At 35.0% G+C, this 26,745-nt stretch overlaps 1 protein-coding gene across 1 annotated transcript; it reads left to right on the forward strand.

Annotated features, from left to right (window-relative positions):
* Window positions 1-24,098: 24,098 nt before the first annotated feature.
* On the forward strand, window positions 24,099-25,079 carry LOC148566878 (uncharacterized). The gene has a single exon (XM_088483486.1). It carries the CDS (start codon window positions 24,099-24,101, stop codon window positions 25,077-25,079), a length of 981 nt encoding a protein of 326 aa, XP_088339612.1.
* Window positions 25,080-26,745: the final 1,666 nt, after the last annotated feature.

Here is a 26,745-nt window from a genome sequence, read left to right on the forward strand (position 1 = left end):
CCTATGCTATAATTTTAATGAATGAGAATAGTTTCTTCCTATGAAAACTCCCTACAAGTTATTTTCTATTAAAACTCCTTGCAAACCTTATTTTACTCCCTAAGTTTGCTCTTAACCTTTCTTTTATTCTCACAATAGGGTTATATTATCATGTTGTGTATGTGGCTTTCCATGGATGAAAAGATGAATAACTTTGTGTTTGATGTGAATTTGTAGGGCTACAAGGATGTGAAGGACATGGAGTGAGTCAAAAACAAGTTTCCAGGGAAATCATCATTAGGGAAAGAAGATCTCTAAAAGTAGTTGATGATAGGAACATGGTCTTCATTTTTGAGTTGTACAATTAAAATATATAGTTCTTGTTAATTGTTTGTATCCAAAGTGTTTGGCATACACAATATTCATTAATTACTCGGGGAAGCCATCTGAATCAAGGTTATAATTTTGAGCTTGTATTTTGATAAAATCATATGGATTTGGTCAATGATATTTTATGTAATGTTTTAAATTTTGAAGATATTTTAAGATTTATATTAGACTATAATTATATCTTAAGATATTTATTTATAATTTATTTATTATTTTATTTTCAAATGATTTTTCTGGTTGAATCACCAATTAGACCGATTGGACCTGTAAACCAATGAACCAGTGACTAGAGCGGTTTGATGACCGGTCCAGTTCTCAGAACCTTGAAAAAAAGTGAATTGGAATAACTATATTTGGTTGTTAGTTTGTTACATACAAAATACAAATTGATTACAATAATAATCTATATAGTTATTCTTAAAATTGAAAGGGATTTGTTCCACAAAACAAATTTAGTTCAGAATTAGCAAATTATTATAACCCAAATATTTCTGGTAGAGATCTATAACAAAAATGAAAAGAGGTCCAAACCAAGGTTGTGAGAACCGAATCGGTCAATGAACCAGTAAAGTGACTGATTCAATGGTTCAGTGGTTCGACCGGAATTCAACCGGAGTTCAACCGGTTTAATTAAATATTAAATAAAATTATTAAAAATTTAATATATAATTTTAAATATTTAAATTCAATAATTTCTAAGTCAAAAAATTTTAGTATGAAAATAATTTTAGAGTTATACCTTAACATGAGACTAAAAGGTGTTATACCTCAAAATTAGACATTAATAATTTTCTTAAAAAATTTATTAATAAGATTTGGTAAACTAATGTACACTAGTTAAAGTGTTAAGCACAGACAAAATTACAACCGCACAATTATAAGAACTCATAACACTGAACCAAAAATTAGAGAAAGTATAATATAATTTTCTTCTACCATGAAACTAGAAGCACTAATAATGGATACAATAACTAATATGTTGAATCTACAAGACCATCAATAGGCAATAGCTGATTCTCATAAATACTGGATAATACATTCATATTAATTAACACAAGGTCTCTCTGTTATTTAGACATAAATGGTACCAATGAAAACAAAAAATACGCAGATCAATACAGGAACATATCCGCCAATGCCATGATTGATTGAATTGGGTGAGAAATTTGCCATGGCTTAAGAAGCTGATCCGAATCCAAAATTCTGAAATCCAAATTACAAATTACATACAACAAAACCAAAATCCAGAATCCAACATTTAAAATGATTAATTCATATAATTCAGAATTCAAATAAAAAATACAGAATAATTAATTCATATCATTAACACTTTGTGATTGTTCCATCTTCAATGTACAACAAAGAAAAACTAAAATCAGCAAAAAATCAACACATTCCGCGATAAAACTAAAATCAGCAAACTCCACAGTAAAATCAGGAAACTTCACAGCAAAATTATGAACAAAATTAACACAAGCAAGCATCACAGTAAAACTAAAATCAGCAAATTCCACAGTCGAATCAACAAACTCCACAGAAAATTATGAACAAAATTAATTCAGCAAACTAATTATTTAATTAACTATTATCACAGAAAATTATGAACAAAATTAACTATTATCAAAGGGAGCTCAAACAGGGGAGAAAGGAGACACAGCGGCGAAGTGGAAGGGGAGTGCTTATCGGCGGCGAAGAGGAAAGGGAGTGACAGCGGCAACAGGGGAATGACGGCGGCGACAGAAGAGACGGCGACACCGGCAAATACAGAGAGAGAGCTCGAACAGAGGAGAGAAGATGCGGTGGTTGTGGGGCCTGCGAGGCTGTGGTGGCTGCGGGGCTGCGGTGGCTGCGGTGCGGGCTCCAGGGCTGCGCGGCTACGCCGCTAGGGTTCTTTTCTTTGTCTTTCTTTGAATTTTCAGAGAGAGGAGATGAGTGGGACTGCGGATGGGGGGACTGGGCATCGGGTAGCTATTTAGGTTTTTTTTAAAAGGGGTCAAAACGGCGCCGTTTTGGAGGGAGTCATCAAACCAGAAAACCTCTAAAAAATCGGTCGATTCTGCCGGTTCAATGGTTAACTATCAGTTCGATTGGTTTTTTGACCGATTTTTTGCCAGACGGTTTTTAGAGTCAACCAAACCGTTCTAGTGACCGATTTCTGGTTAACCTAGTTGAATCGACCAGTCCAGTTCGATTTTCAGAACAATGGTCTAAACATATTTCATACAAAAAAAAGGAAGAATTTAGTCTTTTTTTTTTTTGTCATAATATTTTTCAACCTAACAAGTTAAGATTAAGGATTATTCTATTGCGAATTAGAACTTCATTTAAGGATTTGTTGTTGTCGAATGAGTTGCTGTACGCACAAATTGAAATTTAAACCTCTAATATGTATTTAAATGAATCAATAAACTAACCATTAGTTCAGCTCAAATTAGTTAAAATATAGTCCCTTTTAAATGTCCGACAAAAAAAATAAAAACCTTTTAAGATGCACTCGTCAGATAATTCCATCCAAAAATATATTAATAATTGCATTTGTTACTTATTTATTTATGAAAAAAAATTAAGACGACAAAAAACAACATACGAAACTAAATAAAAATTTATGGTAGTAGTCGCTTTCCATTTTACTCAATCTGATCAATGCATTTATCTTCATCAAGAACCATACGTGGTTTAATTTGATAAAAGTTCCAAGCAAGTGATTAAGTTTTTGAGTTAGATGTCTAGAGTCTTGACTTTAAATTGTGAGAAACTGAGAATAAACAGATCTGTAACTGAGAATAAACAGATTTGTATAAAATTCAGTAGTAATTTCTACATTTTCTATAGGCTTTTATATTATTACATCGAATTATTATTAAGAGTTTAATTTTGATGTACTGATAATGTAAAGCGTTTTATACAGTTGTGCAATTATATCCATTTTTTTGAATGATTATTCACGCGATCAATGTGAAAAATAGTTATTTTTACTAATATAGCTGACATTGCATAATTGGATGCACGTATAAAACTACTTTACACTGGCAGTATATCAAAATTAAATTCTATTATTAATTGGGTTAATATTTGACAAACCAATCACTTTGCAAAAGGGAAAAAAAAGGATTTTGGAATGTTTCTTATAGTAATACGAAAATCACAATTTTATTTTATTTTCACTTAGATATATTTTTGTTCTATATACATATATATATGATATATGAAATGCATGTGTGGGGGTGTGTTCTTCTTTTTTTGGTCTTGGCATGTGTTTCAAACTTTCAATTGAGTCAATAATGTTACGTTGCATATATCCAATAATTCTGAGGTAGGACTTTTCCTTTGAAGGAAATTAAGCATTGAATTTACCGATAATAATGTAACTTGATAACAAGTATAGTCCGAGTCAGATTAGGTTGTGTATAGGTCGTCGGAGAATTAAACCACCAAAAGAAAATAATGAAAGATACCTTTTTTAATTTTTCTATATACACATGTATCCAGGTTTCTTCCTTCCCCGTTTAACTAGGATGTCCATAATATACTCTCAATTGTTTTGAAAAATGGAAATATAAAGATAAAATAATAATAGTTGTTCTTGTAGAGGTTAACCGGTATATAATTCGTCTGCCGATAAATATTTGTAAGCTTTCCGTTAAGATGAGGTATACATCGGTAATGAAAGAATAAGGGGTGGGTACCTGCAAAAGGCACTCTGACGTTCAAGTTAGTAAGTAGGTAATAAACTTTGCAGAATGTAATGTGTCAAATAAACGCTTTACCTCCCTTTTATATTTTGGGATGAAGCATCGGCAGTTATACTCTCAATAATTTACATTAATGGAGAGTAATAGCATACCAGGGTGTTACAATATTTCTTTTGGTGCCCATTATTGATAACTGATCTATAACATATACTGTTGAGTTATAGCATTAAAGACGAGTTATAGCGGCCATAGCACAGCTCCCAAACTTAGCCTGGCTATATTTTGATAAAGCAGGTTGAGCTTTTTTAATTATAATTCGGCGGTCTGAGTTATAGGTATGGAGCCCCAAATCAATTTACTTTATTAAAATAAGGAATAAAATAATTTAAATTTTAGACGTGATTTGAAGTTAACATGTATTAGAAAGTGTAGTAGTCTTGTCATTGATTGTGCCTTTGATTTTTTCAATGTAATTTTGAAGTATTGATTTAATAGATGCAACGGTTAGGATTTTTCATGGAACTGAATAGTTTCATTAAATGTGGCATGTGGATTTTGTTTGGAATCCTGAAAGGATTCATAAAGGCAACATTGCTAGGTGAATATCGCGTTAGTTTACCTTTGTTTGGTGATTTGCTTGATGACTGAGTTTGATTGTGCATATGTAAACGATGCGACTTTGAATTGAATAGTTATTGTGAATAGATAAGTGTTTGTGCTCGTTTGATATTTGATTGAATTTGCCGACTGTTGATAATCATAGTTCGAATGATAGTTGATATAGATTTGATGATAGTTGATACATATCTGACAATGATTGATATAAATCTGATCATGATTGATATAGATCTGAATAGATCTGGTAATGATTGATATAGATATGAAAATAGAGATAATAGATATAGATCGAAAACAGAGATAATATATATAGATCGAAAAATAGAAATAATAGATATAGATAAAAAATAGATATAATAGATATAGATCGTAAAACAGAGGTAATAGACATAGATCGAAAAACAGAGATAACAGATATAGATCAAAAAATAGAGATAATAGATATAAATTACAAAACAGAGATAATAAATATAGATCGGAAAACAGAGATAATAGATATAGATCAAAAAATAGAGATAACAGATATAAATCGAAAAACAGAGATAATAGATATAGATCGAAAAATAGAGATAATAGTTATAGATCAGAAAATAGAGATAACAGATATAGATCGAAAAATAGAGATAACAGATATAGATCGAAAAACATAGATAATAGATAAAGATCAGCAAATAGAGATAATAGATATAAATAAAAAAAACATAAATAACAGATATAGATCAAAAATAGAGATAATAGATATAGATCGAAAAATAGAGATAACAGATATAGATAAGAAAACAGAGATAACGGATATAGATAAAAAAAAAATTGAGATAACAGATATAAATAGGAAAATAGAGATAACAAATATAGATCGAAAAACAAAGATAATAGATATATATCGAAAAACTGAGATAACGGATATACATTGAAAAATAGAGATAACAGATATAGATAAAAAAAATAGAGATAATAGATATGGATCAGAAAACAGAGATAATAGATATAGATCGGCCTTTTTAGGGCCATAATGATTTATTATACGACCTTTGTTTACAAAGGTGCAGGTAAGCTTGAAGCCACTGGAAAAGTGGGAAATGGGGCCTATAGAAAGAAGAGTTTTTATTTCGAGTCCTCATAGACAGCGCCAATTGTTCTTGTAGAGGTTGACCGGTGTATAGCTCGTCCGCTGATAAATACTTGTAAACTCTCCGTCAGGATGAGGTATACGTCAACAACGAGAGAACAAAGGGGTGGGTACTTGCAAAAGGCACTCCGACGCTCAAGTCAGTAAATAAGTAATAAGCTTTGCATAATGCATTGTGTCAAATAAATGTTTTACCTCCCTTTTATATCTTGGGATGAAGTATCGGCAGTTATACAGCGGTCATATCAATTGTAATACTAATATAATTTACATTTGTCATAAAAAGTTAATCATTAGAGTAACCTTACATTTTAAACATAATAAATATAAGGTGGAGTGTTTAAAGCGATTATTATTTTAGTGATTACCGTAGTTATATAATTATAATCGAATTTTTATAGAGTTAAATCCGAAAATAGTCCCTGAGATTGGCGTTGTGCACTAAAATCGTCTCTGAGATTTCAATTGCACTAATTACGTCCCAGAAATTGACAAAAGTGTACCATATTAGTCCCTGACCCATTTTCCATTAACGACGTGATGACATGGCTTGATGATGTGGATTGTAAGTAACACGTGTCACTCAATGATTTAGCCACATGTAATGATATGATGATGTGGTGACCAGTGATATGTGGCATGCTGATGTGGATGGTTGTGCCACATGTCACAATGTTATTTGGCCACGTGTCCGTTTGTGCCATGTATCGCAACAGTATTTGTTCACGTGTCGTTCATTATGTCATCATTGTAGATGCACCAAATTAGTCCTTCACTTTGCATTAAGTGACTCATTTTAGTCCCTGAAATTGAATGTCGTGCACCAAACTATTCCTTTCACCAGTTTTTCCTCATTTTTTTCTATAAATTCAAAATTCTCAATATTTTTGAATGCATTAATTTCAATTCTATTTTTTCACATGTTAATCAAATAAAAGTGCTTTTATAAAATATTTTTTCTCTCGCGAATACCTTAACCGACTTGGAGTTGACGTGAAGCCGTGAAGGCATTTCAAGCACCTTCACTACCATTTTCGACCTCTTTTAGTGGTTTTATAAAATATTTTTTCTCTTGCGGATATCCCTAATCGCCGTTTTGGAATTGACGTGAAGGCATTTCAAGCTTCTCTCATTACCATCTTCGACCTCTTTTGTCTAGACTACAGAAGTCAGAGATGATAGTGAGGGTGCTTGAAGTGCCTTCAATCTAGCTCATTTACACATAACGATAACGTGTATTTCATAAGAACAAAAAAAGATGTTTCTTTTAATTATTGATTTCTTGTTAAAAACACATTTTTTTATGAAAAATGTGTCTAATCAATCATATAATTAATTTTTTTATAATAACATACTTATATATTACAAAATTTATCAATGCTAAATTATTAAAAAAATTATATAATTAAAACTAAAATCTTAAAACTTTTTATGAAAGCACTTGTATCTAAATGATATCTGAAAAAATAGAAATGAAATTAGTGCATCCAAGATATTGAAAATTTTAAATTTAAAAAAATGAGAAAAAATTGGTGAATGGATTAGTTTGGTGCACGACATTCAATTTCAGGGACTAAAATGAGTCACTTAATGCAAAGTGAGGGACTAATTTGGTGCATCTACAATGATGACATAATGAAGGACACGCGGATGAATACTGTTGCAACACGTGACACAAACGGACACGTGGCCAAATAACAATGTGATACGTGGCACAACCATCTATATCAGTATGCCACGTGTCACTGATCACTACATCATCATATCATTACATGTGGTCAAATCATGGAGTGACATGTGTTACTTATAGTCCATGTCATCAAGCCATGTCATCACGTCGTTAATGGAAAATGAGTTAGGGACTAATATGGTACACTTTTTTCAATTTCAGGAACGTAATTGGTGCAATTAGAATCTCAGAGACAATTTTAGTGCACGAAGCCAATCTCAGGATGATTTTAAGATTTAACTCCACTTTTATACATACATACATACATACAAATAAATATATATATATATATATATATATATCGAATTTCAAATTAAAATTATTTTTAAATATTTAAAATATAATATTTTAATTTTAATAATACTTTTTAAATATCACTAAAATTGTATAATCATTATAATTACTATAATAATAATTACCATAACATGCACCAAAATATAAATCGATCATTAAAACTCTATATTAATAAAATATATATAACTTGAGATTACTACCTTTAGTACCTTATAAATGCATGTTATGATTTTTTTCCCCAGCCGCTCACGTCGACTGTATCATATTATAATTATGAATAGTGTTAAAGAATTAATTTTTTTCAGTTAATTGTTTAAAATTTATTTTTATTTATTTTAAATTTTAATCTTAAATTATATATTTTTAAGTTTAAATTTTAAATTATAAACTTAAATTTTAAAATTAGTTAATGTTAACTAACTAAAAGTTAATTTTTTATATTTTTCTATAATTATTTGCAAATATTTCTTCATATATGTTGTGAACTTTCACGGATATTAATTAACATTAGTTATTCTTTTGTTATATTTTTTAATTATTATTGTTTAAAAGATTTAGAATAAAGAGCGTGTTGCAAGGAAGGAAAATTCTTATTCTATAAAAAATAGGCAAGGAGAATTTGGTCAGAATAAAGGAGGATAACGGGATAACGATATCTAATTCGATGTCTCTAATTATTATTAACCCTTAAACTAATAATTTCCAACCAAAAACAGTATTAGATATTATATTACCAAACAAACAATGAAACCAACCATTGATTTTAGAGATATTTAACCCAAAACAAAATAGCAGTGTAAAACCTAGTCAAATCGTAATTAATTAAATAATAAATTAGATAGAAGTGAATATAGTTAGAAAATTTAGCAATCAAAATTTGATAATTTAAATATGATATATTTATTGAATAAATATGTGCACTGAAAATTTGACCAGCAGTACTGGCTGCGATCTGTCCGGTACTGTGGCTGAGAAAATTAATTAGAAGTAAATAATTTTAAGAAATAATAATTTATAATTTGGAAAGATGGAAATATTTAAAATACGATTTAAAACTCTAATCTTAGAGATTTTGGCCCAAAATTGGGCCAACGGACCAAACCAAGTAAACCGGGTCAAAGTGGGCCCAAGATCCAACATATATAAATATTAGTTACGAACATTTCAGCTCATTAACCCTAAAGAAAGGGGTTTGGGGCGCAGCTATGGAGAAGGGAGGAAGAAGAGAGAAAATCTTATCTCCATCAAACTTCAAATTACCATAACTTTCTCTCTGAAACTCCGATTGACGAGCCGTTTGCGACCACGCGTCGCTCTTCTCATCCTCTATAATTATATCTAAGTTTTGTGGTGATTAATCCACTCTCCTCTGCCCAGTTTCATTTTTCCCCTTGTATTTTGGGTTTGAGTTTTGAGAAAATCTTGCGATTTTGGTTGTTTAGGGATGCTCTAGTATGAGCCATTGGTAAGTTTCATCAACCAATTTCATGGGTTAAGGTAAGGAACCCTCTAACCCTTGTGATTTATCATTTTCATGAATCCTAAGTTAATGTATATATGTGAAATTGGTTATGTTAGTGTATTTGGTGATTTTGGTGCACAATTGGGAGGTTGGTGTTGCTTGAGGAGCTTGGTGAGGCTTGGAGCTAAGGGTTGGTGGAGACTCTCAAGAAGAAGCTCAATCATTTTGGCTACAAGAGGTACAGTTTAAGTTTTATTTAAGTGCCGTGTGGTGTGATGAGAATTCCTAGGCTAGATGCCCCTAGGATTAAGTTTGGATTGTGTAAATAGTTGGTACTAATATGTATAGTTGTCATGTAATGAGAATTGATGATTGAGTTGAGAATTGTGTGAATTTGTGTGTTTGATGTGTTGAGAATTTGATGAATTAAATAATGAATATTGGTTTGTGGAATATGTATTTAAATTGTGAATTTGGGCCGGAGGCCGTGAATTTTGGGCCAGAGGCCAAAAAGAGGTAAGGAAGGTAAGTTGATGTGTGTATTTTGTGATGATATAAGAGATTGGATGGATTTTAGATATGAATGTGTGAAGAATTGATTTGGTTATTGAATAATAAGGTTTGAGGAATTGCGGTGTGAAATTTAATAGTTTTGGGTGAGATTTGTGTAGAGGAGGTAGGTTTGGTTTGGTTGAGTGTAATTATGTGAATGTAGTTGGGTTGTGGTCATTTGGATGAGTGGAAATAAATTTAGCTTGTGAACATTAGAAAATTTGGTGATTTCTATTTTTGGGGTAAAAACTTATTTTTGACCAACTTTGGCGGTCCGTAACTCGGTCCACGAAATTTGGAATTCTTCAAAATTGGAGTTTTATGAAAATTTATTCAACGATCTTTCCAACGTTTCAGAAATGGTTGAAAAAGAAATTTTGTAGGAGAAGTTATGTGTGTTGGAAGTTTGGAGTTTGAAAATGTAATTTTGCAGCTTTTTAACTTAGTAAAATTTTTGGTAGATCGTACTCCCACGCGTACGCGTGGCTGACGCGCACGCGTCACTTTCAAATTTTCACTCCCCCACGCATGCGCCTGGCCGACGCGTACGCGTCGATGTACTGATTCAGGTGCCCAGCCAAAGTTCCCAAGAGTTATGCGGGTATTGTGCTGGTTTTGTGCGTAGGGCACAAACCGCACCCACGCGTACGCGTGGCTGACACGCAGGCGTCACTTTACTTTTCTCCCATCCACGCGTGCGCGTGGGTGATGCGTACGCGTCACTATAACTTTTCTGCCACGCGTGCGCATGGGCGACGCGCACGCGTGACCCCATTTTCACCCCAAAGCTGATTTTGAATTTTCAAGCTAAATTTCAGACTTCTAAGTCTCCATTCTCACCCTTTATGTCCTAAATACTTATAGTATGCCTAGCGATGGGAAGAGGCTAGGAGATGTGGTAACTTGTGGATGAAGTAAGGGGAGAATTAATGATGAATTATGATTAATGATGACTGTATGAGTTGCTGAGGGTGATTATGGAAGTGCAGTGTATGCCGTGAGTCAAAGGGCTACATTTGATAATGATTACTGGCTGGTTATGAGTTATGTCATGAGCCAGATGGCTATGATAAATATTGATTTATGGCTGGAAATGAAAATATGGTTTTGAATGATTGTTTTATCTTGAGCTCTTTTTCTCGGAAGTGCGACCCCAGAGAGATGAAGGAAGTTGAGGATCCCCTTCCTTGTTCCTCCTGGTATTATAAAATCGCCCCCAGCGAGATGGTGGGAGATTAGGATCCCCTCCTTGGTTCCTCCTGGGCATATGAGAACGTACCTCCTGGGTAGATGCAAGGGTTGTGGTTGCGCCCCACTTGCTCTAGGTTGGTTAGTATAGAGGCTCCCCGAGTGGACGCAAGGGTTGTGGTTTCACCCCACTTGCCCCGGGTTATGACAAGTGATGTATAAAATGTGCAATCATGTGATGTATAAATGACGGTATGGTCATGATGAATGATTATGGAATGTTATGAATGAATGTGAAATGATTATCTGAGATAAGAGTTTCCCTGGGTGAAAGCAGTGACTAGCCACCACGTGCTCCAGGTTGAGACTCGATACTCTAATGACCCTATGTAGTAAGTGTGGCCGGACACTGTGAAAGTTCTGGATGAGCTCGCTCCCATGGAAAAATACCAGTGTGGGTGTTGTATGATTGTGATTATGATCATGTTTATGATTGAGAATGACTCGAGTTGGGGATGCACGACAGAGGGACAGTCCAATGGTTAGCTACCAGGACATGTCGAGTTGGCTTTATAACCAACAGATGAGACTCATCAGCCATAGGGTAGGCATACATCATTTACATATATTTGAATTGTTTGGGTTTGCCTATTTGTTTTGGATTTCTACATCATATATTCTATGTTACCTGACTATGTGCTACTTATACTTTAATTGTGTATTAGTTGTCTGTATTGCTTGTATTTGTATAACTGAGAGGTCCCTCATGCTGGTGTCGGTGGACGCTGAGGGATGTTCTAGATGCGATGAGTTGATGATGTAATTGAATAATGATCATGATTATTGAATGAGATAATTTGAGCTCCCTGGGTAGACACAGTGAAGTGATTTCACTTGCTTCAGGTGAGGATATGAGATAACGATATAGAATTGCTGAGACATAATAACTGGTGATGGTTTTGTTTATGACTCTGACTCTGATTCATTGGAGAGTTAGAGAGAGTTGAGAAGCATGAAAGATATGATTTAGATTTAGCATTCCCTTATGACAGTTTCCTGTTTATGGATTAGCGAGAACATAGGGTGAATATTGGTGAAAGGAAGTTTAGAATGCTTAGTGAGTTTTTATTGCAATGCATTGTATTTATTTAGCACTTTTACCATACTGGGAACCCATGGGTCAGGGGTTCTCATTCCGTATATATCTCTTGTATTTCAGATACAGGTCCAGATGCTCAGAAGTGAGCTATGGTTCATCTGAGAGACGGCAAAGATCTTTATATTCTCTACTTTACTTTTTGCTTAGAATCTCTCCACCTTTATTTGAAACGCTTATATTATGTATTGAACTCTTTTGAACTCTTATGTTTCTTTTGAGAGAGATTAGGAGATACTGTTGTCAACTACTTTCATACTGTACCCTAACCGGCCTAAACTTCGCGGGTCGCGACTAGTGGCTATTTACTTATGTTATATATCTATATATTGTCCTTCTCTTACTCTCTTTCATACCTTTATCTGTACGTCGCTTTTCGACTTCACGCTTTAACTTTTAGTTGTTGATGAGTGAGTGACACGACTTCACGGTTTTATTTTTTTCTCTTTTCAGGCTTCTCGATTAATACTCATTTAAATTTTACTTATATTTATGTATTAAAAAAAATCCACCTTGAGAGTCGTACTACCTTATTATCATTGACTTATGACTCGAGCATAAGGAGTTGAATATTAGGGTGTTACAAGCAGCAATACTCTAGATGTTAACAACATAGGGAGAGGATGAGATTACTTGGCCAAGCACTAAGACTGGGTCGTACCAATTGCTACGGCCTATATAAGTGGTTTTAATTTTTTTCGCCCATCTATTGAGATTCTGCCAGAGAAAAATAGAAGGAAGGAGTTATGGTCTGGAATTTGGGGGTTAAAGTGTTAGCCGAAGATAAGAAAAAAAAAATTCTAACAGGTCATGCACGACGGCTTACCGGTGAAGAGGAGATTGCATAGTAGGATTCACTCAGTTAGTCCCATATGTCCTTGCTACGACAACCATGAGGAATCTGTCTTCCACTATATATAGGGTTGTTCATTCGTTGTTGATTAATGAGGAATTGTTGATTTGCCTCTGCCAACATTCAAAGAAAAACCTTGAAATGGTGGGAAAAATTAACAGAGTTGATCAAATAAGGCGGCCGAGATGCGAAACAAAGGTCAATCAAAGCAACAAATCTTACCTAGCTCATCTGGAAGGCGCAAAATGAGTTTATCTTTGACGGAAATCACCAAGCTCCATCGCATGTGGTAACAGCAGCTCGTGGAAAGTCCCTTGAAGAAATGCAAGTTTGAAGATGACTTTCCCTTTCTTTCCTTTTATTTTGATTGTTTTATTTTCAATGTAATAAGGAACCACTTTAGAGGACCTCTAATTTGACGTTATGCTATGCTTGTAGTCCACCTATGGACCACCTATTTTATTTACAAGAAATAAAATCTACTTTTGCTTTAAAAAAAAGAAAGATTTGGAATTTAGATAGAGTTAGAATTTAAAATTTAATATTTTTCTCAAAGTAAAAATATAACTTTTTTAAAAGAATAACTACTGTCTCTACTCACGAAAATTTAAAATGCTAAAAAATTTACCCACGAAAAAATAAAATTGACTTTATACTCAAGAAAGATGTATTTTTACTGACAAAACTATCTGAACCCTAAAAAGTTATTTAAAATTCCTAAACTTCCCTTCTTACCTATCCTAACCCATTCTCAATCTCTAATCCTTCACCACCATCACTACCACCACCCAAATTTTCAATCCTTTGCCATTATCATCCAAATTTGTCATCATTCAAATCTCATCCCCAACTACTGTGATTGTCATCGCCGTTCACGTCACAGAATTCCAAAATTCCTAGAACTAACATTTCTCTTTTTCTCTCTAAACCCACCACCACCATTAGTAGGAACTTAACTCATCAAAATTCTTCATAGTTGCATTATCTTCATATCTCAAAACTTTTCTAAAGCCCCGCTTGGAAAAACAAAGCAGAGAAAAAGAAAAACAAAAGCAGCAACATTCAAATGGTAGACATGATAGTGGTTGATCTCATCCAACCGAAGCAGTTCCTTCCCTCTATGTTTCCTCCTTCCCATTGCACATCCTCTCCCTCTAGGTCGGCACCAAAGGTAGTGGCTCACTCCTCGCTATCATCTTTACTCCTCACCATCGCACCTTCTCTCATTCTCTCTTTCTTTTTCTATTTGGTCTTTCTCTTTTTTGCATATTTCAATAGCAGTGGCACCAGCAACAGTTGTGGTTTCCTCTATCATCACTCTCCTCTCTTTTCCTCTACTTCGATATATTTTTCCATCTCTTTCTGCTTTACCATCTTCTTCCCGATGAATTTGTGGTAACTATCACTGTCTTGAAAAAGGGAAATCAAGGATATTGCAGCAAAAGAATATTCCTCCACAGAGACATTGGCAGTTATTGGAGGGAGATGAGATAGTGTGGTGGAGGTAGTGATAAATAGGAGGCGATGACGATGGCGGTGGTGGTGGTGATGGTGGCGGTGATAGTGGTAGTTAGGGACGAGACTTGAAATTGGGGTGGCAGTAGTGTGGAATAAAATTAAAATTTAAAGTTAGGTCAGATTAGGTGAAAACTCACATCACTACAAGAAAAATGCTGAGTACCGTTAAAATTACTGTCAAAAAATAAATAAAATCCAATGATAAGTTAGTTATGTCGGAAGGAATTGAACGGTACAAACCTCGTCGGTAACCAGTTATAGTAAGATTTTTTCATCATAGTAATTATCATCGGATTCTGTGACGGTTTACCTCCCAGAAAAACTATTTGATTACTAGATGATTTTTTTATAGCAATATTGGCGCCATAATATATTGTTTCCCGCACTATTACCGTCGAATTTATTCCCTCGGTAAATCTGATGGTAATCTCAATTTTATTTTTTTCTTAAAAAATATTGTCACACAATTTTTTTAATTTTAATTTTAATTTTTTATTTAAATTTATTTTTTACACAATTAGTCGTCGTCATTGTTCCCGTGGTCCTGCTGAGGCGGCGGAGAAGGTGGTGATGTCTGTGTCCCACCAACAGCACTACTGCCACCAGCAGGGTCGATGCCAGTGGCGCGCATTTGAGCCTGATACACCTTCATCAGAGCCTCCATCCATTGAAGCCGCTCCAGTTGCTCCCTCCACTTTAGTCTAAGGTCATCTGTTTCCGTCACGTGCATGTGAGAATTTCTTGATACCTCTCCCGAGTATCGTTCAGCTCCTGAGCCTATTCGTGAAGGCTTCGGGTGAGCTCCTATACCTACAGCCTCAAATCAATGCCTTTCTCGGGATTGATGGCTTAACTGGTGGTAGAGACGAATGATGGCCTCAACATGAAGGTGCGGGGCCACTGGTGAAAAACGACCCCAGCCCGTATACGCACTTCTTTGACGGCGCTGAAGCGATCTCGCGCCAAACCGCATCGAGATCGATAACTGAAAGAGCAAAGCCATTAGCATCCTCCTCATTTTGCTGAGATTGCCAAGTCGCAACCTCTAGTCTCTGCGGTCAGGAATCCTGTGTAACACATGTTACTATGATTAGGATGATAGTTGTACAATTAATCTCTAATTTATATCATAAGATTAGATGTTTACTCACATAATGACACTAAGATCGCTGATCAATAAATCTCTCTTTGTTCTCCTTCAAAATGTGGGTGTAATTGAAGGTCTCTGCCAATGTTGCGTCGCGATCCAACTACTTTGACTATACATGTTGCATTGATACAAGTTGTTAGGATGCCTACTAATTATATGTCAAAGAATATAACTAAGTTAATAACAAAATTAGAGAAGCTACATATCAGCCTGGCCTTAGTCTTCATGAAGGTCGCTAAGCCGCTGGTATATTTGGACAACTTGGTTGATGCTCTGTTAGCTCTGTCTGTGAGACGCCAATGCGTGAACCCCTCATCAGTTTCTTAGTGAACATACAGAGCCTTCTTGATTTTTGGGCAGAGCCAAGAAGTGAGGTAACATCCTCCAGCATTTGTTGCAGCCGCCTACCTATTTGATGGTCATATATCTTCATGATGAGGCATCGTACTCCTTGTCCCATATAAAGTTCAGTTGTACAAAGAAGTTTTAAAATTAGATAATCAAAATATTTCGTATTAAACAAAATGGAAGATATCAACTAGCTAAGAACGTTTGACTATATTAAATTAATTACTGCCAACTTCTGAAACCATTGCTCTCTGGTATCAGAGGAGATCTTCTTGTAGCTCGGCCATGGATAGTCGTACATCAACTTGATGACGTTGGTCATCTCCTGAGTACATGCGTTGTTGTTTAGCGCAAACCTATCAACAATTCATAAACAAACCAATATGGCAATATAAATTAAAACTTTAGAAGCAAATAACCATAATATATAAAGATGTTTTTAGAAATTTTGACAGAATTTCATCTATGACTGGAATGCGCCACAAACTCTATCCATCAACAATTAACATAAATAGCACCAAATGTCAACAACCAATGAATAACAGGCAATAATCAAACACTTTCAGTAATTCAATAATTAGGATATATCAAACACTTTCAGCAATTCAAACCTACAATCCTAAATCCACTAAAACTATAATCACCTATCAAGAATCATTAATTATGATATATCAAACACTTTTAGTAGTTCAAACCTACAACCCTAAATCCACTAAACTAGAATCAATAATTAGATACTTTTAGCATATAAAAAGACTTAAAGTAGTACTTATGCCATTCCGTCATCAGGCCAAATCGTCAATCGTACGATGGAATGTGGTGGAGGGCATCAGCTGGCTCACTTCCGTGAGAGAATTCTAGGACCATGGTGTCCGTCGCTGAAGGTGGCGTTGTCGAGACATTGGGGTGCCAAGCGGATGGAGGCGGCATCGTCACCGTAGATGCAGGGACGTAGTTGCGGTTAGGGACCATGATGAACGGCTGGTCCGATGCACCCGCAACCTGTGACGTCACCGGGGTAGTCAGAGTAGAAGGAGAGGATCTAGAATTCCCAGGGATACCGGCAGAAATTCTCCCTCTACCACGACCACGACCCTAATCCGCAACACCTCTACCTGTCGTCATGTCTGCAAAAAGCATACCAATTAAAATATGCTAAACATATTCGCAACGTCATTCAAAATACTTAATCAAAATAAACTATGTTAAACTTAGTTTAGAAATCAAACAAAGAGAACTAAATCAACAATAATCAACACAAATCAACAATAATAAAAAAAATCAGAACAACAAATCAACCTTATAAATTATAATAACTAGGTCAGAACAAATCAACAATAATCAAAACATGTTTTAATTAGAATAAAAATAAATCAGAACTAAATAAGGAACAAAAATCAGAACATGTTTTGATTAAAATTGAAACTAAACAAGTTCAGTACTCTAAGTACAGAATTTTAGAAAATTCTAAGTCTAAAACAAGTTCAGAAATAAATAATCAACAATAATCAGAAGTCTCAAAATAGCAAATAAACCTAATAAATTATATCAACAAATCAAAATTTTAGAAAACCCTAACATCAGAAGCATTACCTAAAAAAGAGCACCAGAGGTGAGAAGAAGCGGCGTAGACAGCGGTAGAAGCAGTGGCATTGGCGTGCGGTAAAAGTCGTAGCGTTGGCGACGATGGCAGCATCGGTAGCAGCTCCTTCAGCGTCCGGCAACTACAACGGTGACGGCAAACGAGGAGTGGCTCCCGGAGAAGATGGGGCTGCCAGAGAGATGAGAGGGGTAGAGAGAATGGGAGGCGAGAGGGTTAGAGAGAGAGAAGAGACAAATTCGAATGAGGGGGAAGAGGGTCTGTGCTTTAAATTTATGGTACAGTTACTGTCAAATTTATCATCGGAAAAATTCAACAGTAACCATTGCAGGTCATCAAACGCAGCGTTTCACTAAGTGAGTTTACCATCAAATTTTTCTGCCGCTACTCTGCGACGCTAAATCCGACGGTACTCGGCGATTTGCTTGTAGTGCATGCAGTTGTGTTCACGTGAAGTTGATATTAAAAATTGTTAGATGATTTAACAAGTTTGACTAAATTATTTTCTAATGGTTCTCAACTATCAACTTTACATAATGAAGACAACTACACGTAAGTCTTCACTGTTAAATTATGGGTTCTTTAAAATTTTTAAATAACTTTTTAAAATTAAGATAATTTTATTAGTAAAAATCCATCTTTTATAATTTATTTTTTTATAAATAAATTTATCATTATTTTAAATTTTAACTCATTCTAAAAAATTAGTAATATCAACAGAAAAATAGCTAATTATATAATTGAATTCATAAAATTATCATTGCAAATCCACAATAGATGTAATACGTGGGTTAATGGATGGACGTGTTCGTTATTGAGGGTGTCAAGGATATTTGTGGATCTCCATTCTCCATCGTGTCTTTTTCTTTTTCTTTTTCTTTTTCTTTTTCTTTTTTTTTTCCTGACCACTACTCAGATTCAGATTCAATTAATACATCGTCATCTATTGAAAGTTAGAACAGAAACGGATAATTGTTTGAACACTTGGCTGTAGCCTGTAGGAAACTTTTCTACGTAAAATCAACCCTTTGCTTCATCCATCAATAATGCATGCAATTTTAATTTGACCCACCAAACCATTTTGGGTTGAAGAGTCTTACGATCCTTCCAATTTAATTATTCCCTGTTAACGAGTTTATTAGTTAGAACAGATTAGATAAAATAATTTATTCCAAATTTACTCTTCAGATTTTATATTTATTTTAAATTAAACATGATATTTATATTAGACATAATTTAATTTAATATATTTTATATCAAATATAATATAAAAATTTAATTTAATCTATATTTTTTAATTTCTGTTTTTTAATCTTTTAATTTCAGAATTTCAATTTCTCTTTTAGATACAATCTATATAATATAATTACAACCCGGATTAAGAGGAATGAAAATAGTTTGGTTTGTAAATGAAATTGGTGAAATAATTTGTTGGGTCTTTTGGGCCTTGATGACCTAAACATGATACAAGAGGCAATCCTTTCGGCATGTGGTTACTGGTTAGTGTCTTTTGTCAGGCCACGTGGCTAATGATTAACTCTAAAAAGAAAATGAAGTAAATAAAAAACTTTATTTCGCCTGCAGTTAAAACTTGGGGCTAATTTTTTTCGTAATGGATTCAATCCACGTGTTATAGTTATATAGCGTTATGAAATCCTGGTTTCTTGCTTATAAATATGGAGTTAATTTTTTTTAATTTGGAAATTATAAATTGAGGCTCAGTTTTAAATGAGGGTAGAAAACTAAGCTTCAAATTTCGAGTACGGTGAATTTAAATTCTTGGTTAATACAAATTAAAGCTTTTGATTTGTGTGAGAGGTAAACTTTTTTTAAGTTGCAACAAATTCGTGGGTTGATTTTGGAATTAAAAAATTTAAGAAAGAAAAACCTAATTCGGTAAGTCAATTTTGTAAATTTAAAAAATTTTAAATGATAAAAATCTAAATCGGAGGCTCAAATTTGTACTAATCGAAAATTTGAATTCACCACCTTCGAAATTTGAAGTTTAATTTTTTACCCCAATTCAAAACCGAGCCTTCAATTTATGATTTCTAAATTTTAAAAAAAATCTATATCTATAAAAAACACACTAGATTTTATAACGCTACGAATCTATTAAAAAAAATTAGTGAAAACTTGGGGTAAGGTTGTACGGTAAAACCGTAAAAGTGCTTGTATATGACTTTTGTGTTGAATAAGATCTTATAGCCTATGCCCTATAGGTACAAGTTATTTCCATTCTTAAAGTTTTAATAAGTGATCGAATTAGTTTTTAGTATTTTTTAATTTTAAATATTTTATTTTATTTATTATATTTTATCAAATAATTTTTATATAAAATAATATAAACTCATTTTTTTATATTATTAGATTTGATATTTTTAAATTTTAGCTTTTTGTAGTGAAATTTAATGTAATTGATTGTTAATTAAATACTAAAAGAAAAATAAATTTTTATAGATCTTATAGAATAAAGGCAGTAGTTAAAGTTTTTTTAAATTTTAATCTTTTAAATTTTTTTTATGAATTATAAAATACTAATAATGTACACTTTTATATATTATAGAGTGTTTTTTTATTTGAGCTATAACTCATTGGCATATATTACAGAGTTTGCTAAACTCTTTAAATTTAAAGAATATTTTTATAATTAAAAGAAAAAAAGTCTAAAAGATTAAAATTTTAAAATAATTACTATATTTATTTAATGAGATGCGAAAAAATAAAAATTTTAGTACATAATTAATGAGTTTAATTTTGATGTACTGATAGTGTAAAGCGTTTTACACAGTCGTGCAATCACGTTCGTTCTTTTGGATAACCATTCACGTAGTCAATGTGAGAGGTAGTTATTTTTATTGATGTGACATTATATAATTGAATAATGCTAGGGAACCAAGAGGGTAAGCCAACAAATATTTTTGAATTATATTCTATACTAATTAATAATATTAATTGTCATTAATTAGTGGTTATTTAAATTTCTTTTTTAAAAATACAAAATTAATAATTATTAATTGTCTCTTCTTACTCTAATTCACCTTTTATCATTTATTACGCAAACATTAATTTCTCTTTTTAAAAAAAACTTTGAAACTCCAAAAAACAAAAAGCACCAAAACATAAGATAAAAAATTATTTAAATCCTAAAAAAAAAAACATACAAAATATAGGAAAAAAATCATCCAAAACTAATAAAAAGAAATCATCTAAATTCTAATAAAAAAAATATATAAAATATAGAAAAAAAATTATTCAAAATTAATAAAAAGAATCATCTAAAATATAAAAAAAACATTAAAAATTAATTAAAAAATCATTCAAAATCAAATAGGAGGAGAAGAAGAAGAGCCGCAGGATGACCGACACAACGTCTTGGACGACTTTAAGAAATAAGTGTTTACCGATAAGGAAATGCAGTGAATATGCCTTAGATGGAGGAGGTTGGTGCTCCTTTGCTGTTTGGATAAAAGACAAGGATTCACCAGGTGCCGTGGAGAGGGAGAGAAAGTAAAGACTTGGAAGTGGGTTATGTGGGTTTTTACCGTGATTTTCGTCGAGAATATCTCAACGTATTCCCTTAAATTAGATTTTGGAATTAAAACCCATTAATAACAAATATTTTAAAATATAAATGAATAAAATTAATTAAAATAATTATAAATAATTAAGTTGTTTAATTTTTGATTGGTCACTTTTTAGTTTTATATTTTTTTTATATATAATTAGATGCACGTTTTTTATACTGATAGTATATTAAAATTAAATTTTATAATTAATAATCATTTGATAAAACCGTTTAAATAAAAAATTTTCAATAAAAAACAATTTGCTGAAAGGGAAAAGTCGAAATAAATAATATTTTTTAATGAAAATACTATTTTAAAAGAAAATAAAATTTGAGGTGAACTATTATTCTTCTCTGCTTTAAATTTGTTCCTTTGAAAAAAATTATTCATGATGACTTGTCAATTTAGCTTCAATCATTATGAGCATATTTATTATTGTCAGAGAAGAAATGATCAAATTGATAGCAATTATTATTTTTTAATTTGAAGAATAAATCTGAAGTAAGGAAAAAGTACGTTAAAGGGAACTAAATAATTTTTTTTTTAATTTGAATCGATTATTGCTTAAAGAATAAAACTACCAAGAGATGAAGAGAAGAAGTTTAATGCAAATATTTGAGGTCTATAAGAAGTTAGGAGTGCTCGAATCTCAACAAATATTATATTTAAATTTTACTACTATTTGTTGTTTTTTGATTTATGTCTTTTGACTCTATATTACAATTAAATATTTTAAATATTTCTTTTTATTATATTCTATCACAATTAATTTTAATAAAAATATACTATAATATTTTTATATATGGATAAAAATATATACTAGTTAGCATCTATTTCTTTACAAAACAAATCTAGCAAATTAAAAAAAAAATTGATTTATCCGCAAAAAATTTAAAGATCATTTTAAGTTAATTTGATTTTGAATTTAAGAAATGTTATTGTTACGGTGGGTAACCGGAGATTAATGGGCCGGATGGCGTAGGTTGGCCCAAACAAGTGAGGGAGGTGACTATCGAGTGAACCTGGTACTCGGTGTTCCTCCGTCCGACTTGTGCGTGAGAAAGAATGGGGGGTGGTACCTGCAAAGACACTCCGATGCTTAAGTTAGCAAGAGTGGGAGCAGGTTTGAATGTATATTGGAACTTAGTGATACCTGAGGGGTGTCAGGGTATTTATAGTGGTGAACCAATAACCACCGCTGGAGTAGTGCCACCTTTTTAGGTGGATAACCGTTTCCATATCTTAGGGAAGTTAAGATATGGCTCTATGAAGTGGTTAGAGAGTTTCTAGGGGCAGTTACTCATTTAAATGAGTGTTATCTGCCAGCTGACCCTCGTATCCGACTTCCCAGGAACAGGTCGTGTTCAGTACCGACTTCTGGGATGAAGGCTTGTACTGGGGAGAGGGTCAACCCTTTGGGTTGGGCGTCTTTGCTTGGGTCCTGGGCCCTATTTATTGGGCCAGGGTATGAACAGTGCCCCTACTCGAGCCCAATTTCTTTTTAAGAGTTGGGTTCGAGTATTCAACTCGGGGTCTTGGCCGATTTGCGAGAGGACCGACGTGATGGTTTAAGGACCGACGTGATTTTTTTTGACCTTTCGGTTCTGACGGTTACGTCTAATCAAGCGTCGTGTCCGTTGGGTGTGCGTAGGGATTTAATGGCCTTGGTAACGGTGCACCTTTATTAAGGATTGCCCCCATTTTACCATTATGCCCCTAACGTTCTTATAAATACTTTTCCCTCTCTTTCGTTGTTTCGTTTCTGCGATCTTTCAAATTTTCCCTGCATTCGTTCGTGTTGCATTTCTTGCGTTTCGAAGGTTTTTACTTCCTCCAGTCTTGATTTCAGACTTAAAGGTTAGCTTTTTCCCCTTCTGTAACATGCTTTCTATTTGCGTGCCTTTATCTTGTAGGTAGATTGGTTTGTAGGCTTTAGTTCCGTACCCCTTCCCTTAGAGACCGTGTGTTGATTTTCCTTTTCTTTTGTAGGTTTCTTGTCACCCTTTTTAAGAAAAGAAAATGGCTTCCGTAGATGCTCTCTCCCAGTGGGTTGATGTTACGGTCCTAGGGGAGGAGCCCTCAGTTGATACTGAATTTATCACCCACCTTCGTACTCACTATAGAATTTGTACTTCTGAAGAAGATGAGCCGAAGTACGAGTTGGTAGTCCCGGGTCCAGAAGACCGGGTTTGCTTCGGGAGGGCCGACGAGACGGCCCCTCATTTCTTTTTTATGTATGAGAGTATGGTCACTCGTTTGGGCGTTTTTCTCCCCTTTTCAGAGTTTGAAATGTCTGTGTTGCGTTATTGCCGGGTTGCTCCCACCCAGCTTCACCCCAACTCTTGGGGTTTTTTGAAAATTTACCAATTTATCAGCCAAGCCTTAGAGTTCCCGACTTCTCTGAGGATTTTCTTCTATCTCTTCCATATGACCAAGCCCTTCAGTGGGTTAAATAATAAGCAACAGTGGGTGTCCTTCCGGGCCATTCAAGGTCGGAGGCTTTTTACCCTTTTTGAAGAATCCTTTCACGATTTCAAAAACTATTTTTTCAAAGTTCAAGCAGTAGAGGGTCACCACCCCTTTTTCCTGGATGATGATTCTTCTCCCCGATTTCCTTTATATTGGCTGGAGGCCTCCCCCTGCGAGAAATATGGTCTGGACGACCTGAATGAGGTGGAGGCGGCCATTGTGGGGTTCCTCCGAGAAGTGTGGGGGAGGGCCCCATACTTGGATACTAAAAAATTTCTCCAGGGGTCACCGGCCTTTGTCCAGTCGCAACTAGGTAGCTTTTTGCGTTTCTCACTTATTTCCGACTTGCAATTTCTTTTACCGACTTGTCTGACTTTTAGCTACCAATTTGTTTTTGCAGAGATGGCAAAGAGAAATGCTCAAGAGTCTTTCCAGAGGGTTCAGGAAGCCAAGGCGAAGTCTCGTGCCAGATCTGGTGGTGCTAGGGTGGTTGTCTCTCCTTCTCCTCCTCCTCGGAATGTTGGGACTCCCTCCCAACCTATTGTGATTTCTTCCTCTGCTTCCTCTCTGCCACCCCCTTCTGTCCGACCTACTCCCGAACCAGAGCCGAAGAAGCGCAAGACCTTAGAGTCTGGCGCTTCTGGTGAGGCGGACGCTCTTGCGTTCGTCCGAAAGAACATCTATCCTCATGCTCGTATGAGTATGGATGATGTTTTTGTTCGGCACTACCTCACCACTGTGGTTGAGGAGAGTCTCAAGACGGCGGGGGTTTGTGGCAAATTCTTGGATATATTTGAGAAGACTCCTATCAGCTCTTTAGGGACGACCTCGAGGGTCGAGGAGCTGGAGGGTAGGCTTCGCATATATCAGGAGCATGAGAGGGAGTTGGAGGGGAAAGTCGCCAAGCTGAAGGAGGAGAGGGACAGCCTCCGGGAGAAGGAGCAGAAGTTGCAAGCCCAATGCAACATGGAGGTGGATTTGAGGAAAGCAGCGCAAGCCAGCTACAACAGTTTATTTGCTGATCTTGTGTCTGTAAAGAATGACTTGCTGAATGCTCGGAAGGCCTATACCGAGTTAGAGGACTCTATTGCAGATGGTGCTGATGAGGCCTGGAGGGTTTTCAAGGAGCAGGTCGGAGTTATTGCTCCTGACTTGGACCTTTCTCCTTTGGACCCTGATAAGGTTGTCATTGATGGTGCCATCGTGGATCCTCCTGTCCCCGTGGTGGAGTCTGAGTCTGATTTGAAGACTCAGGGGCAGAGGATCATAGAGTCCCCTCCTCGCTCTAAGGACGCTCCGAGTTCTTCTGCTGCTCCTCCGACTTTCTCTCCAACCCCTAGTCCTGGTGGTGGTGATCCTCCTACTCCTCTTGCAAAGAAGTGATTTGGCTATTGGGGGTCTGGCCTGTGGACCCCCCCTTTTTAAACTCTTTATATTTATTTGTTGGTGTTTGAACAATTTTTGGCCTTTTAAGGCCGTAAACAAAACAATTTATGATGCCCTTTTTTAATAAGGGTTTAATTTAGCGTTTTAAATAAATGCCCTTTTTGGATAAGGGTTTTGAGTTACCTTATGCGCGCATGCTTTTCTGTTCGTGGTTCTTTTGACTCTTTGATCTTTTCTGGAAAAAACCTTTTCTTTGGGGCTTGCCTGCTTTTCTGAATTTCCTTGATCCTCGAGGCAGCCTTACTATTTTTCCTTAGTTTTTTCCTATCTCTTTTTGTTATTCCTAGTACTCAATTTTGTTTTATTGAGTTTTTCGTGACTTAGGCTACTTTTGCGATTCATTTTAATTTTACTCGGTTTCTCATTCCGACTTATGAGTCGGACTGCTCCCGAGTTCATCATGATCGACTTCTATAGCCTCTTTACGCCGACTTGTACCTCGTCGTTTTATCCTGATGACCATCTAGGTCGGTTCATGGGATTTTCACGTTTTGTCGAGCTTAAATCGGCGCGTTTCGTAGAAAGGGAATAAAAAGGGAATTTAAAAGAGATATTTAAAATGAAAGAGATCTTTATTAATTGAGGAGGTACCTTATTGCTACTAAGGGCTTTTGATTATTTGTTTTCCCTTAGCCCCTACTATGATGCCTCGTTAAAAACCCTTTTCAGAAAAAACCCTTTGATTTTGGGAAAAAATCATGAAATCGGGAAAAGAGTACATCAGGGAGTAGGGTTCGCTTTTAGCTGTAGTACCTTTTCATATTACAAGCATGCCATGACCTGGGTAACTCGTTGCCGTCGAAGTCGGTTACCCTATAATAGCCCTTTCCTAAGACCTCGTTGATCTTGTATGGTCCTTTCCAATTAGCAGCGAGCTTTCCTTCTCCTGATTTGTTGACTCCAATATCGTTTCTGATTAGGACCAAGTCATCTGGGGTGAAACTCCTTCGAATGACTTTTTTGTTGTATCTCGCGGTCATCCTTTGCTTCAATGCTGCTTCTCTTATCTGGGCTTCTTCTCGGATTTCGGGGAGCAAGTCGAGCTCCTCTTTGTGCCCCTGTATATTCCTGATCTCGTCGTGGAAAATCACTCTTGGGCTTTGCTCATTGACCTCTATTGGGATCATGGCTTCTACGCCATAAACTAGTCGGAAGGGTGTTTCTCCAGTGGCGGATTGGGGGGTTGTTCTGTAAGCCCATAGTACTTGTTGGAGTTCTTCAGCCCAGGCTCCTTTCGCATCTTGTAATCTTTTCTTCAGCCCTGCCAGTATGACTTTGTTGGCTGCTTCGGCTTGCCCATTGGCTTGTGGGTGTTCCACTGAGGTGAACTGGTGTTTGATGTTCATACTGGCTACTAGGCTTCTAAAGGTGGAGTCGGTGAACTGGGTTCCGTTATCTGTGGTAATGGAATAAGGTATCCCATACCTTGTGATTATATTTTTGTAGAGGAACCTCCGACTTCTTTGTGCAGTGATGGTGGCCAGTGGTTCTGCTTCTATCCACTTTGTGAAATAATCTATTCCCACTATTAGGTATTTAACTTGTCCTGGCGCCTGGGGAAAAGGACCTAACAAATCCATTCCCCATTTTGCAAAGGGCCATG

The sequence above is a fragment of the Arachis ipaensis genome, chromosome B4 (genome assembly GCF_059453495.1).
Source record: "Arachis ipaensis isolate K30076 ecotype BB chromosome B4, ASM5945349v1, whole genome shotgun sequence".
Lineage (NCBI taxonomy): Eukaryota > Viridiplantae > Streptophyta > Magnoliopsida > Fabales > Fabaceae > Arachis > Arachis ipaensis.